This window comes from Gobio gobio (assembly GCF_949357685.1).
Source record: "Gobio gobio genome assembly, chromosome: 3".
NCBI lineage: Eukaryota > Metazoa > Chordata > Actinopteri > Cypriniformes > Gobionidae > Gobio > Gobio gobio.
Window position 1 is genome coordinate 9,373,321 of NC_137099.1, and position 16,446 is coordinate 9,389,766.

The window sequence follows — 16,446 nt, forward strand, 5'->3', positions numbered from 1 at the left end:
CATGTGCCGTAATTTAGATATATTTTTAAGATGGTAGAATGCAGTTTTACAGATGCTAGAAACGTGGCTTTCAAACGTAAGATTGGTATCAAAGAGCACACCCAGGTTCCTCACTGACGACGAGGACTTCACAGAGCAGCCATCAAGTGTTAGACAGTATTCTATGTTACTACTTGTGGAGTTTTTTTGTCCAATAGTTAAATTTTTTTTTTTTTTCTGAATTGAGTGGCAGGAAATTACTAGTCATCCAATTTTTTATATCAGCTATGCATTCCATTAATCTTGTGAATTGGTAAATTTCGTCAGGGCGTGAAGAAATATAGATCTGAGTATCGTTAGCATAACAATGAAAACTAACGCCATGCTTCCTAATGTTATCTCCCAGTGGTAGCATGTACTGGGTGAAAAGCAACAGTCCTAGCACTGAGCCTTGCGGTACTCCATACTGAACTTGTAATCGGTGTGACATCTCTTCATTTACTGCTACAAATTAATAACGGTCAGATAAGTATGATTTAAACCGTGCCAATGCAATTCCACCAACATCATTTTCGAGTCTATTCAAAAGAATGTTGTGGTCGATAGTATCGAATGCAGCGCTTGAGTTTGAACATATTACCCATGTTCATGCTCAAAACTGATATGATTTCAGCTAGCAAAAAATTATAATATTTTTAAACCTTGTTATTGTCACAGGTGTGTGCAGGCAGGAAGACAAAGACAGGTAAATACCGTTCCCATAATGGTAAATACTTCAAAGACAGGCAATCGCACAACACATCTAACATAACAGAGATCAGACAAAGACTGAAGGAACAGGAGGAACTTATATAGTGAATGATGACACAGATTAACTAATAAAATGATGGTAACCGGGGAGACAGACGAGTGGCGGGAAACAGAACAAAGGAACATGTGACATATGCAAACAAACTGAAAGTCCAATCAAACTGAAACTAAATGTGACTGTGACAGTTATATACAATATTGGTGACACTTTAGTTTAGGGTTCAATTCTCACTATTAACTAGTTGCTTATTAGCATGCATATTACTACACTCTAAAAAAAAAAAGGTTCTATATTGCACCAAAAATGGTTCTTGGCTCGTAATCATAGGGAAACCTTTTTTAGTGCTATATAGCACCGATTTTGGTGCTTCAGTGGTTCTTCAGCGGTTCTTCAGAGGTTCTTCACCGGTTCTTTGACTAAGGTGCTATATAGCACCTCTGAAGAACCGCTGAAGAACCACTGAAGCACCAAAATTGGTGCTATATAGCACTAAAAAAGGTTCCCCTATGATTACGAGCCTTTTTTTTAGAGTGTATGATATTGGCTGTTTATAGTAAAAGCACAAATTAATGCTTTATAATTACAGTGTGTCTTCTGCATGGCCATAATCCTACTCAATACCTAAACTTAACAACTACCTTACTATCTATTAAGCAGTAATTCGTTCATTGAGGCAAAAGTAGTGGTTAATAGTTAGCTAATAGAGAGAATTGGACCCTAAACTAAAGTATGACCCAATATTTAATAAATACAAATATCAGGGGCTATATGATGTACAAGTCTGACTGCTCTGAATGTACTTCATCAATAAAACACAATGTTGTTTTTTACGACATATGCATAGAGTTCAGCCAGTCTTTGAAGCCAGTCTGCCTTTGAAGTTTGCATCTTCTATCTTTCTCCTGTCATAAAATTATGTGGAAAATTCTTCAAAGGATGTAAAAAATCCTATATAGGCTACAGTAGTTACAACCGAAGTGTTGAACAACCAAATCATAAATTATTTGACTTAGGCATTTAATGCCTGCTTCAAAAAAAAAAAAAAAAAAAAAAAACACTCTTTAATTTTCAATGCCTTATTCTAGTTTGTTTTACTTATAAAGTATTCTAAGCTACTGCATTGTACAGTTTGATATTTTCTAATGCAATTAGTTACGTTTTACATTAGCCTGATTGTGGCTTTGCTATATGTTTAAATACAATTTGTCTTCTTTATGAACATTTTTTTTTTATTATTGTTTATCATTTCAAAATTATTTTAGGAAAATTATTTTTGTGTGGTTGTGGTGTTAGCTTTATCTTACGTGGCTTTTTTGGTGACATTATATGCTACTGTAAAAGCGCTTGAGGTTGTAGGATTTTTGGCTCCATTTATTGAGATGAAATCATCATGTCAATCTCTTTGGTCTGTTCATGCGCTGTTGGATCTCAAGAGGACACATTTGACACAGGAGGACAAAGCGAAGAGCCTTTAATGCTTACACATGATGTGATGTGTTGTCAAAACTCAAGGTATGCACGAGGCGCCATCTATTGGTGTGTTTACAAAGGTAAACGCCATGATTTTTCATTCAAGTTCACTATGAAGCCCACACCCCATTCTTCTTCTTTTCTGTGTTATTTGCGAACTGTATATTTACACAAAGTTTGCTAATACATTAGCATTTCTATTAAATGCATTATTTATAATACATATATTTGTAAATAAAACACAAACAAACACTTCCTCAAGTTTTGATAAAGTGGGAGTGTCATTTGATATAAAAACTACATTTCCCATCATGCATCAACGCGGATAAAACTATTGCATCCACGTGTTTTTATTAACAGCGCGCGGTGCACGAGACACTCCAGCACAAGTCGCTCATTTAGTCAGCTTTACCTGCAGCATGGCATCTGAACTAGGTAATCGAACGTCTTTTTTACTTTTTGCACGCTTTTGCTTACAAATCAAGTACTTTTCGTTGTGTTTGTTTTTGATGGGTGATATAATGCATTGTTGATCCGTCACAGCCTTTACTGGCATTAACTTAATAGAAAATATAAGGTTTAGAAAAGCGTTTGTTATTAATTCCTGTTCTGGACACTGATCTGATATCTTATTTAAAAAAAAAATATTAAAAAAATTCCGAAAAGCACCATAATACCATGTTTTACACAGTACCATGACGATAATACCATATTCCAATGTGTCTGAATTGTACAGTATCATAGTGTTGTTCTGATGGGTAAATACCATGATATCAGATGTACCATGGTATTCTTGGAACTATTTTAGTGTACCATGCAGTGATGCATGAATTTAATTTTCTTTTTTTACATGAATTTCAGTGTTATGGGATGTGTCAAGAGTACATGATGGTACTGATACAGTACTTATTTGCCACTGTAACGTTACTTTTTAACTGTAGTACCATGGTATTAAAGGGATAGTTCACCCAAAAATGAAAATTGGCACCATTTACTCACCCTCAAGTTGTTCCAAACCTGTATGAGTTGTTTTGTTCTGCTGAACACAGAAGATATTTTGAAGAAAGAGCAACCATTGACTACCATAGTATTTTTTCCCCATCTATGGTAGTCAATAGTTGCTCTCTCTGCTTGGTTACAAACATTCTTCAAAATGCCTTCTTTTGTGTTCTAGAGAACAGAAAAACTCATACAGGTTTGGAACAACTTGAGGGTGAGTAAATGAAGATATTCCTATTTCATTTTTGGGTGAACTATCCCTTTAACATACTGTGGTATTACCATCTGATACTATCATTGTTTTGCTTTTTGTGAAGTTTGGATTTGTGCAAAAGTGATGTGTGTAATTTGAAGTACAGTCCTGCTGCTGCAGTTGTTAAAATATCAGATTTTGTCTAATTGATTTGAATTATGGACGGTCTTTTACAGCATTGCTGAGTGTGTCGGATAAGACCGGACTAGTGGAGTTTGCCAAGCGTCTGGTATCAGTGGGTCTGTCATTGGTGGCATCAGGAGGCACTGCCAAAACCCTCAGAGATGCTGGACTCACTGTCAGGTCAGACATCTTTTACCACATGCCATTCAAACTTGCTTCTAGTTGCTGTGAATACTAAATCTGGCAGATATAGTATTCAATTGTTTTCATTTTTTTCCCACAGGGATGTATCTGAGCTCACTGGATTTCCTGAGATGCTTGGAGGAAGAGTTAAAACCCTTCATCCCGCTGTCCATGGCGGCATTTTGGCTAGGCAAACTCCCTCTGATAAGGCTGACATGGATAAACTAGGGTTTAGTCTTGTCAGGTAATACTGTTTTTAGTAAGGAGATTTTAATGTGCGTAATAATCGTAATAGCATGGTAATTGTTTTGCAAGTTCTGCTTTATAGATTTAAAATTCAGTTTGTGGTATTTCATGAATGATTGTCATGTGCCACCAGCACAAGATATAATCAGGTTTAATGGTGCTAACATGATTTCCATTGGGTTTTTGTTAGAAGTAGAGACTCAGCATTGTTAATCTAATCACTGATAATTCAAAAAGTGCCGCTGTGGTGGCTGTGACCAAACGTCTTGATCTCACTGGCTCTCATCCATTTAGACATGGTCATATGAGCACTGTGAACTATGTCTGGGGGTAGTAATGATGCAATCAGGTTAGGCTTGTAGTCTAGATGTTTTTGTTTACTGTAGCCAGTAAATCATTTTTAAATGATCGTGTCAAGAGAGAATTGAGAAATGTTGATGTAAACTTGTGTTCTTAAAGAGTGGCTGTGTGCAACCTTTACCCGTTTGTGAAGACCGTTGCATCCCCCAGTGTGACCGTGGAAGACGCTGTTGAGCAGATTGACATTGGTCAGTACTGTGTTAATTGTTCACAGGGTTTTATTTAAAGGGCTCATAATTGACCATTTTGGTATATTCCTTGACCTGAATTCAACAATGCTATGCTTTTGTATGTTTAAAACTGTTTAGAAATTTGGTAATTTCCAATGTAAGGAAAACTTAAATGTTCTTCAGAGTGAATAATATTATAGGAGTGTAATTGTAAACTACCTGTAAATAATGAAATTATGCATAATGAAGTATTTTATACTTTAATTGTTATAAAACATAAATATTTATAATATTTTATCACATATAGCCATATATAAACTGATATTCTGTATATATTTTGAAGAATCTTTTATTTGAATCTTTTATTTTAATTTTTTTTAGCTTGAATTTTAGTAATTTTATGGGATTTTGTTTAAAGGAATAGTTCACCCAAAAATTAAAATAAGCCCATGATTTACTCACCCTAATGTCATCCTAGGTGTGCATGACATTCTTCTTTCAGATGAATATAATCGGAGTTATATTAAAGTCCTGGCTAATCTAAGCTTTATAATAGCAGTGATTGTTGCTCTGTTTTTGTTGCTCTGTTTTTGTAGTCTATAAAAATGTATCTGTCCGCTCCACACGGCTCTGGGAAAAAGAAAATATTTTTTCTTACACAAACGCATCGATTTGCTTCAGAAGGCCCTGTGTGGAGCAGTTATATGATGGATAGATGCACTTTTATGGACTTCAAAAACAGAGCAACAGTCACTGCCATTATAAAGCTTGGAAGTGCCAGGACTTTTTTTAAATAACTCTGATTTTATTTGTCTATTTATTCGTAAAGAAGAATGTCATATACACCTAGAATGACTTGAGGGTGAGTAAATCAAATATTATATTAAATATTTTTGCTGCTGTTTGTAAGTTGTATTAGTTTTATGTTGTCTTATTTTTGTTTAGGATACATTTTAATTTTAGCACTTCAACTGATTTTACTTCAGTTATTTGTTTGCTATGGCAAAAAAAAATGTCTTCCTTTCTCATCTCATATTTATATTTCGTGTTTTTAAATGAACAAAATTGTTTTTATTTTTTACTGTAGCTTTTTTATTTTGTATTATTATTTGTAATGTATTGAATATCTGGGAACTGTGCTTGATTTTCATGACAATAGCTATGTTTCATCCACCTATTTTTATGCGCATTTTGGGATATTGCATCAAAAAATGCTGAATGGAAACGGCAAGATGTGCGTAAATTCTAAAAATGCACATAAAACGTATGCTCTCGTTTGAGTCTGATACATTTTCTATCCGAAACGAAAACATGCGCATAAACGATGGAAACGCATTATTGAATAAATTCCTTGATACGCATAAAAAGAAAATAATGTGACTTTCGTGATGTAACCGCATAAGTGTACTAACCAGCGGAAAAATCTTGTTTGCAAAACATCTGAAATGCTGTTTTGGTCATTCAGAAATCTGTTGTCAAAGATGCTCGATATATTTCCGTCCTAGAACTGTCTTAAATGACTGTGTTCCCAAACAGCAGCATCTGCCTCTGAAAGCAGGACAACAAGTTTATTGAGTTTCTCTGAGACGCAAATCATTATATACGAAAATTATTATATTTGGTGGCTTCTCCTAAGTTTCTTAGTGAATTTTTAGCGGTAGTTTATCAGGAAGTGACGATTATGTTCTCTTCGAGTCACTGGATGGAAACGGTGCTTATTCGCAAATATTTTATGAGATATTGCATTTTTGCATTAATTACATTCGCAACTTTGGATGGAAACATAGCTAGTGTCATGCCAAAAAAACGGGTTTTGGGGTAAAATGTTACACAGACATCTTTATCTTGGCAGCGTGTGTCAGATTCACCCTATTGTCTCTAATTTCCCCATTAATCTCACAATCATATTTAGGTGGAGTGACTCTTCTTCGAGCGGCAGCTAAGAATCACTCCAGAGTCACTGTCGTCTGTGATCCGTCTGACTACGATGTTATTGCCAAGGAAATGGAATCTTCCGGCAGCCATGATACCACAATGGAAACACGCAAAACTCTTGCACTCAAGGTAACATGAGGATCCTATCTGAGAGATTTGATTAAGCTTTGACCCACTGACCTTTGTGCACATCCAAAACTCGGTGAATCCCACCTGATGTGACCTGAACCCTGTGAATTTTCCCCACTAATAAAATGAATAGATTCGGAACATATAATAATTTTAATGTATTACTGTCCTTGATTACAGGCAAATAGCCATGGCTTTAGTTTAATTCCAATTCTAAATGAATTAAGTAAATGTTTACACATGCTACGTTACTGAGTAGCTAATGTTCTGATTTGTGTGGTAAATCATGTTCAGACATTTAAATTTGTTGTTAAGCAATAGGCTTACTCATATTTGCTTCATGTTTTGAGCCCTTTTACCTCAAATAAACATTCGGTATGGTCTATTAATCATAATCTAACGTAATCAAATCTAACATTTTAGATCAATGTTTCTCAACTCCACTCATAGAGTCCCGCCTACCAGAATGTTTTAGATGTCTCGCTAATTAAAACCGCTTCTTAGTGTGTTGACTAGGAAAGCATCTAAAATATTCTGGGAGGTGGGTCTTGAGGACTGGAGTTTTAGATGATAAAGGGGTTCACAACTGGCAATTTTGCCCCCACATTTTAAATGGCTGGGTCATTTGTGTCTCTTTTGGTGGAACATTTGCTCTAGTTTAGTCTGCATGGTTTTTGATCAGATTGGGTTTCAGATGTTTGCGGAATATGATGACAGTTGCAGCAGAGGTTATGTTTATTTGGAATACTTGGGTTAAATAAAGTGTGTGCTTTGTTTGTGTTCTTATGACCTCTGAGGAATATCACCATACATTTTTGAGCTGAGCTGTCACTTATCGTTTTTGCTCTATTTTAAGAATAGTTTAAAATGTTTGGGGTCAATAATGTTTTGGAAAAGTCTTTTATGCTCACCAAGGCTGGATATATTTGATCAAAATACAGTGAAATATTATTAAAATGTATAATAATAATAGAACTCTTTCTATTTTACTATTTTTTTTAAATGTAATGTATTCCTGTGATGCAAAGCTGAATTTTCAGCATCATCACAGTTTGTCACATGATCCTTCAGAAATCATTCTAATTTGATGATTTGATGCTCGAGAAACATTTATTATTATTATTATTATTATTATCAATGCTAAAAACAGTTGAAAATTTCAGTGAAACAGTGAAATTTCTTTTATCAGTTTTTTTTTTTTTTTTTTTTTTTGAAATATCTTAGTCACTTTTGATCAATTAAATGCATCCTTGCAGAATAAAAGACTGACCCTAAACCTTTGAATGGTAGTGTATACTTGAATTGTATAGAATTAAGCAATATAAGTTAATGTATGTTATTGTATATCTCATCTGCTGTTGTTAAATTATTGTATAATATTAGCCACCCTTCTCTCTAGACATCTCTCTGCATCCGTCCTTGATAAACCCATCGATTGCCTAAATGGTTACTATTATGATAGACAATTCCTCTTTTGTTGAAATGCCTTTGTGTGTGAATTTGTATTTGTAATATCTCAGGCCTTCACACACACCGCTCAGTACGATGAGGCCATCTCTGATTACTTCAGACGTGAATATAGTCGAGGAATTTCCCAGCTGCCCTTGCGATATGGCATGAATCCCCATCAAGCTCCTGCCCAGCTCTACACTACACGCCCAGCACTTCCACTTTCCGGTATATATGATATCATATGCTACTACCAGACAAATGTTCGACCACAAAAGTTATGATCTTAATGTTCCTCTCCATTTCTGACCGTCTCAGTGCTGAATGGATCTCCAGGCTTCATTAACCTGTGTGATGCTCTGAACGCCTGGCAGCTGGTGAGAGAGTTGAAGAGAGCTCTAGGTTTGCCAGCCGCAACTTCATTTAAACACGTCAGCCCTGCAGGTATGAACACAAACTTGCTTTCCAGATGCCAGGAAAGCTCACATCTTTAGCCCTGTTTACACCTGGTATTAAGATTTTGGTCGATCGCAAGTGGACGAGGGAGACGCACCATAATTTACACCTGGTGTTTTAATCCGTCTCTTTTCTGATCTTTTGATCTAATGGACAAAAATAAGCTCACGCTATTTACATATGAACACGCCCGGAGATGACAGAAAAACATACGGAGAGCAGTAGCTTTCGTTTCTGCTCTGACAGTTGCAAGAACAGCCGAACACCGTGAGTGTGTGTTAGAAATCAGGAATGGTGAGAGATCATTGCGCTTGCTACATTTTTCGTCTTCAAGCCAAACTTGGGTGTTCAGCTGACAAAGTTTAAATCCCGTCTAGCTAGCGTGCTTCCCATAATGTTTACCCGTTTGGTCAGTAGGTGGTGTTTTGTGGCTGTTCGAACACATTTGACCACATGAGCGTTTACACTATGAAAGCAATCCGGCCAAATGTGTTTTCGACTACCTCTGTAAGTTGTCGAAAGTGGACAAGCTCAAAAAGTTTTAGACCCTGTTTACACCTGTATTTAGCGTCGTCCACCTGTGGTCCGATCGACCAAAACGCATCTTAATACCAGGAGCAAACAGCCTTTGTAGAGTTTCAGACAATATCTGACAAATTTTCACATTTCAGGAGCTGCAGTTGGCGTCCCATTGAGCGAAGACGAGGCCAAGGTGTGTATGGTGAATGACATGCTCCAGGACCTCACCCCTCTTTCCACCGCATACGCCAGAGCCAGAGGTGAAACATCTCTCAATGCATCTCCACGCTTCATTTTCAAACCAGAAGAATTCATTGTCAGGCATTAATCTCCTGTCTAGTTTGGCATGTTTAAGCCTAAAAACAATATGGAAAAATCTGAAAAATGTCTTGTAGGTTCTGACAGGATGTCCTCCTTTGGAGATTTCATTGCTTTGTCTGATGTCTGTGACGTCCCGACTGCCAAGATCATTTCTAGAGAGGTGTGTGAGAGAGAAACAGAGAATAACTTTGTCATTTGTCAATAAGAGTTACATCTAATATTCTCACAAAGCATTAGCCTCTTATTTAAAAAATACTTGATGCATTCATTTAGACATTTTATACACAACTTTGACCCTTCTTTTTTAAAGGTGTCAGATGGGATCGTTGCTCCTGGTTATGATGAGGAAGCACTGCGAATTCTCTCCAAAAAGAAGAATGGAAACTATTGTGTCCTTCGGGTAAATCATGCTTGTTGATTGATTAAAGAGACAGAAGAATAATCTTCAGACTGTTATTGGACTGTTAACCAAATTTGCTCCACCTTTTCGTTAGTGGAGCGTTTTTGTTCAAAATAGCCCTTACTAAAAAGCTTTTTTTGGTTAGCTTTTTTTTGGGGGGGGTGGGGGGTATAGTGATGCTGTACCATGGTACTTTAAAGTCGGCATGAAACGGAAGTTGAGATCGTCTTTTTCTCCTTATTGTGACGTATATCCGAGTGAAACGGCTTCTGAAATTAGAAAAAATTTAGGGCGAGGCTTGATTTCGTCCTTCGGGAATTGATTGGATCGTTGAAAGTTGGGCGTTGCTAACAAAATGGAGGCAGATTTGAAGTTTGCACTCAGTTGTGGAGAAACTCGATCTATCTCTTAAATAAATATATTTTCTCTCTAAATCTTTTCTACATATGTTACTGAGCATATTTCCTCACTTTTCGCTGGTTTATGCTACAGATTTTACTTATTTTAAGCCTTTTATGGCTTTATGTCTGTAAAACTTTTCTCAGCTCTCCCTTATAAGGGGGGCGGCCGTAAGCGCGTTCACACACTGCATTCCTCAGTGCGAGCCGTCACCACAAGCTGTTCGTCCGACTATATTGAGTGATTTTTACATAAAGCTTTTATTTCTCATATATTTCTCTCTTTTTGCCTCAAGTCCTTCTTGAATAAGGTATTGTGTACACCTAGAAAAATGCACCTAACCACCATATTGCTACAATCAGTGACAGGTTTCTGAGAGGGGGTGCAGAAACGAGACAGGGGGCGATAACCCCGCCCTCACGCCACAGCACATGACCAGGACAGAAGAGAAGTTGTTTCGATGGGGGAGGGAAAGTTAACATATTTGATTAAAGATTATAAGGGTAAATAATTTTTTTTTAAATAATGAAGTGCACAGATAAATCAGTTATAGTAAACCCTACAAAATTAATAAAAAAATACGAATTGTAAAATTTGATTTCATGCCGCCTTTAATATATAAATTATGTAATAATACAGATTATACTGGGTGAAAAGTCTATTTTAGACACATTGAAGTCATTATATACTAATCGCAGTAATACACTACGGTTCAAGAGTTTAGGTCAGTAATATTTTGAAATGTTTTCGTCTCTTCTGCTCACCAAGGCTGCATTTATTGGATTTTAAAATACTGTAAAAGCAGTAATATTGTGAAATTACTATTTAAAATAACAGTTTTCTATGTTCATATATTTTAAAATGTATTTTATTCCTGTGATGCAAAGCTGAATTTTCAGCATCATTACTCCCAGTTATTTGTTTTCAGGATTCAAAAGAACAGCATTTATTTGAAATGTTTTGCTGAAAAGAATAGTCCATGTTTCAACACCGCTCTAAGACTTCATGATGTATGTCCTGTTCTTTTAGATGGATCCTGACTATGAACCTGATGAAGAGGAGGTGAGGGTGCTGTTTGGTTTGTACCTCAAACAGAAGAGGAATGGAGCCGTCATTGATAAAGAGCTCTTCAGCAACATTGTGTCAAAGGGCAAGGTGAGAAACTCCATTAATGCCGTTATATTTTAGTAAATTCTGATTTGCACTAGGGATGTCACGATACCAAAATTCCAGTAGTCGGTACCAATACCATAAAAAATTTACGGTACTCCTTACCAATTTCAGTACCACAGCAAAATGTTTAGTTTTATTTTTATTTATTTATTTTTTTTATTTATTCAAATGCTACCCTGATTTTAATCAGGCCAATTGTTCAAACTTTTTTGCAATATTTAATTGATTTGAACACATTTAGCTTAGCTAATGTAACGAGTGTGAAACAATATTCTGTAGTAAATTTAGCTGAATGTTTTATCCATTTCAATTTTGATTGGCTATTATATTAATGAACACAGATGATGTGATATTGATCTCTTTGCAGCTCTCTGAGAGTGCTCTTCGAGACCTCATTGTGGCCAGTATCGCAGTGAAGTACACTCAGTCTAACTCTGTGTGTTATGCAAAGGATGGTCAGGTAACTAAAAAAATAAATAAATGCAAATGCCATTTGGAAACATGTACTGTAAATGTATGAACATTTAATTATGAAAAATCATTAGTATGGCGTGTGTTTGTTAGGTGATTGGCATCGGCGCTGGGCAGCAGTCTCGTATCCACTGCACTCGGCTGGCCGGAGACAAGGCTGATAACTGGTGGCTCAGGCACCATCCCAGAGTGCTCAAAATGAAATTCCGCAGCGGAGTTAAGCGCGCAGAGATGGCTAATGCCATTGATCAGTATGTCAGCGGAACAATTGGAGAGGTATTGTCCAAAAATTGGTCATTTGCACTATGCATATATTCGCCAGCCTAATTAATCAGATGATATTTGGCTGTTTTGAGAACTTGCATCAGCCTATAACCATGCTTACTTGACTAGAACTTTCAGAGAAGAATTCAAATTTTCAGGGGGGTTTTTTTCAAATAATTTTGAAAATTGTGGTATTGTGAGGTACAGTTATTTTGAAATTTTAGGATAATGGATTGTCATTTCACCCCAAAATATGAATTCTAAAGACAATGACTCATGAAATTACAGAATTTGTGAGTTAAATTAAGGCTTAATTATTTCCCTTTTTTTTATTCCATGTAATGTTTTGGGTGAAATTACATTTCATTTTGTTTATTATTGTGATTACACCTTGGGCCTATACCATGAAGCCGGTTTAACTGGCTAACCAGATTTTTTTTTTTTCTTAGTTTGTGCCAATCCTGGGTTTTGGGTACCATTTAAAGTAGTTTGGCTTTTAGCAGTGTTCATCTCCATAGCAACTTGCGCTCCAGGTTATGTTCTGGATCCGTACTACCGGCACATCCGGGAACTTAACTGTTAATTTCGTCAACACCCCTTTTTAGGGGAAAATAAACTAGACTTCCATACAAAATAGCGCTTACCTGGTGACTCGATGAGGTACGTGTAAATTTCTGGGTAATGTCTGTCCACTGGGTGGGGTTGTTAAATCAATTTGACGGTGGGAGAATGAAGGGACATGTTTTTTAAATTGACCAAATTAAGTGTGTGGATGTATCTTTCACACTCTGGCAGGCAGGTTGGACATATAATCACTTGACATGTTTAATATTGGGGATTTCTTAAGTGATTCAAGCCTGCTGGCTGTGTACGGACGTTGTTTTGTGCCGCTATTTTGTATTGAAGTCTACGGGAGTTTCGTTTATTTTCCCCTTAAAGTGGGCGTGAATCTGTTCAGAGACATTCTATGTGCGTATAAGAGATCAGCTGTGAGCAAAGTGACACACCTCTGATGCAATTAAAGCTACACTATGTAACTTTTCCGTCCACTAGAGGTCGCCTGTTCAAAACAAAGACGTAGTTTGATGACGGCACGTTTGAGCGCAGAATCTCGGGACATGTGGTCTTCACCTCACAGCCGGTGATAAAAACAGTCAGGATAGGACTCGGGCAGAAATCATGTTCATGGATGCGATTATTGACATTACTGTAGTCTGAAGCAGAGCAGGAGCGAGTGTTGTGGAGCTGAGCAAGGCCGCAGGAGCGATTGAAGAGCGGGACTGTTATTATGGCATAGTCGCTGGCGGGACTTTTATTATGACACGGTTGCCGGCGCTACTTCCTCTTTTCCAGTCATGAGTCTGAGGTAACGCAACTCTGTTTATCGTATTAGATATATCTGAGTGTGTTGAAAAGGAAGTTATGACGTTCGCTCGGCGGCTGCTATGACACTTGTTCACAATGCAGTGAGAGTAAAGTGTTTCACTGAATAAAACCGGAGACCGAGGGTGACGCAGATATGACGCAATCGACAGGCGACTCCCTCACACGCATAGCTCACACGTCCCGGTTCCTTGGTTAAAATAGCAATTTTCTCACGGTTTACAAATAGTTTAAAACATTTGGGATATTCTAAGTACTCAACTGAACAAAATATATAACACTGGCCTAGTGGTTTCTGGATATTTTACTGCAAAAATCCTACATAGTTCACCTTTAAGTCACTCCCCCTGTTTCTACTCCAAATTAAAGGTCACTACATAGCAAATAGTTTTTAAAGACTAAAGTGTCTGGCTTTTAACAATGATTATTTATAATAATAATAATAATTTTGAATGATTTAAATATAATTTATGTAATTATCATACCCTTGATCAATTACACGTGTATAATTTTAGTTAATCAATTTTTAATAGGCACATTTATATAAGTAGCCTATATAGAGGTTATACAATGTTTTTTTTTAAATCAATAAATAAAGCTATACATTTTACTACATGTGCGTTTAAATGTTCAATTATCTCTGTATATCAACTAATCTAACTTCAATGCAAGTAAAAGTTATGACGTATAAGATTTTTCTTTAAGTTGTCCTCTTTCATAGACGGCTCTTTTCTTCTTCCTGTGTAAATTTTTTAAATTCTTAATATTTTTCAATCATGTAATATTCTGCGGAAGAGAGAAATTAATCTCACTGCTTCTCTCACGAGAAGTGAATCTGTTTCACTGATCTACAGCATGTGATTGGCTGTTCACTACTGATGTCACAGCTAAACTCAGGAGTTTGACAGAGAAAGCTGATGATCAGCATCATGGGACTAACAAAGCCCGAATAGATTGGTTTGGTTTTGTCAACTCGAAACTAATCCTGTAACCTTGAGTTTGTTAAACTTCCATCATGGTACAGGCCCCAGGTCACTCAACCTATAATGGGCATCAGAAACAACCACTGAAATTGAGAATCTTTGCAGTCAGTGATAGAAATAATGTTATTGCCCGGTTTCACAGACAAAGCTTAAGCCTTTTGTCCCAAACTAAAATGCGTGTTTGAGCTGCTTTAACTGAAAGCTACTTGCACTGACATGTCTTAAAATATGTCAGTGCCATATTGTTTTGTCTGATGATGATGAACACCAGTAAGGTGTTTTTTTTGTTTGTTTTTTTTTCCTCTAAGACATGAATGTCCTAGTTTAACTAAGACCTACTACTAGCCCTGTCTGTGAAACCAGGCCTATGTGTCACCAGTATTTCTTCAGGTGGAGTTTTTCTGATGACATTGAATGATTTGTTGGTACGTCAGGGTCCAGATATGGAGGTTTGGAAGGCTCTGTTTGAGGAGATTCCTGAGCCTCTGTCAGAGGTGGAGAAGAAGAACTGGATCAGTTCTCTGCAGGCTGTGGCCCTCAGCTCTGATGCTTTCTTCCCCTTCCGGGACAATGTTGACCGGGCCAAACGGGTAAACACCCTCTCCTATTTACCAAGCTTAAATGTTGTTTCCTTATTCATGCACCTCATTTGTCCATGCTGTCTTATGCACACTTGTATACTTGTCATCAAAGTGGCTTGTTGTTATATTATACATTTATACTTAAGATGGCATATGAACGGCATATAAGTGACAATTTTCTATCTGTGTATGGTTTTAGAGTGGTGTGGAGTATATTGCCGCCCCCTCTGGCTCTACTGCTGATGAGGTGGTCATCAATGCCTGCAATGAGCTGGGTATTAGCCTGGTGCACACCAATATCCGTCTCTTCCATCACTGAAAAACACCACAAAACATCCAGTTGAATACAAATACAACTAGTTTCACTGTTACAACTTTACACTGTTTGTTTCTTTTTAGCTGTACTTCTTTTACAGTAATTCAAAGTTGCTATCCATTTGTCATAACTTAGCCCAATAGCTAATTGCTAGTCTTTCCACTTTAACTCAATAGTTTAAGTATTAGAAATTTGAGTTTCTTTTTTTACTTTAAGCCTAAAGCTAACAGCAAAGTGATTATTTTTTTCTTTCTTTCTGCTAAATATTTCAAACATTCTTCATACATGACTTCTTTAATACTAATACACAAATAATATGATCCACTCCTGTTCATTTTATGTTTTCTTTGCATAATTTCTTTTTCCAACATTTACAATATGAAATTGTCTCCCATACACTTCCTGATGCATTCCATTTTGCTGCCTTTAATGTCTCGTGTGCATTTCAAAATAAAAACACAAATCACGTATAATAGTTTCTTAAAGATTCCATCAAGGGTTTATTTGCATTTATTGACATGTTTTGTTTTTTTGCAAGGTTTACTTCCAAAAGCTCGTTCCAAAAGATTTTTCTTTGAGTGGAATTTTATAAATATAATTTGTCATGTGTTTTGCAATATCCAAGAAAAGATTTAACAGTAGTGAGTGAATACTGTTGACAGTATAACATTGACAGTCAAATGCAAAAAAATAACATTCTATACAACCAAACACTTCTTCTGAATGAAGGGGATAAATAGCCAAAAAAATTAGCAAATTAATATTTGAAGAAGAGAAAAAATCTATCTAAAAACAGTGCTGACTCTAAATAATCAAACGAGCCATGTGAAAAATCAAAGATTAACAAATTGAGACTTGATTTTTGGTACCCTTTGTGTACCCCAGTGGTGCTCTAACATTCTTCTAAAACAGTGCTTTTATTCTACGGTGTCTCACATTTGCCCATATCAATTAATAAAGTCTGAAATCATTTGAAAATACTGGTAAGGTAGTTGTAATTGCCCTAACAATGCATAAAGGCTGAAATCATTTAAAAAGTGTGCAAATTTAATTGAACTACAAATCTACACATA

At 36.4% G+C, this 16,446-nt stretch overlaps 1 protein-coding gene across 2 annotated transcripts; it reads left to right on the forward strand.

The window, feature by feature from the left end:
* The first annotated feature begins 2,571 nt into the window (after positions 1–2,571).
* Positions 2,572–16,347, forward strand: atic (5-aminoimidazole-4-carboxamide ribonucleotide formyltransferase/IMP cyclohydrolase). Of its 2 annotated transcripts, XM_079813005.1 has the most exons (16): positions 2,590–2,695; positions 3,435–3,473; positions 3,689–3,815; positions 3,919–4,062; positions 4,524–4,612; positions 6,507–6,658; positions 8,179–8,335; positions 8,426–8,551; positions 9,235–9,342; positions 9,478–9,563; positions 9,714–9,803; positions 11,232–11,357; positions 11,743–11,835; positions 11,940–12,122; positions 14,911–15,066; positions 15,257–16,347. In XM_079813005.1, the coding sequence occupies exons 1-16, from the start codon at positions 2,680–2,682 to the stop codon at positions 15,374–15,376; spliced, it is 1,812 nt and encodes a 603-aa protein (XP_079669131.1). In that variant the 5' UTR covers positions 2,590–2,679; the 3' UTR covers positions 15,377–16,347. The 2 variants fall into 2 exon arrangements, with proteins under 2 accessions (XP_079669132.1, XP_079669131.1); XM_079813006.1 differs by lacking the exon at positions 3,435–3,473 and having other exon boundaries at positions 2,572–2,695.
* The last annotated feature ends 99 nt before the right edge of the window (positions 16,348–16,446 follow it).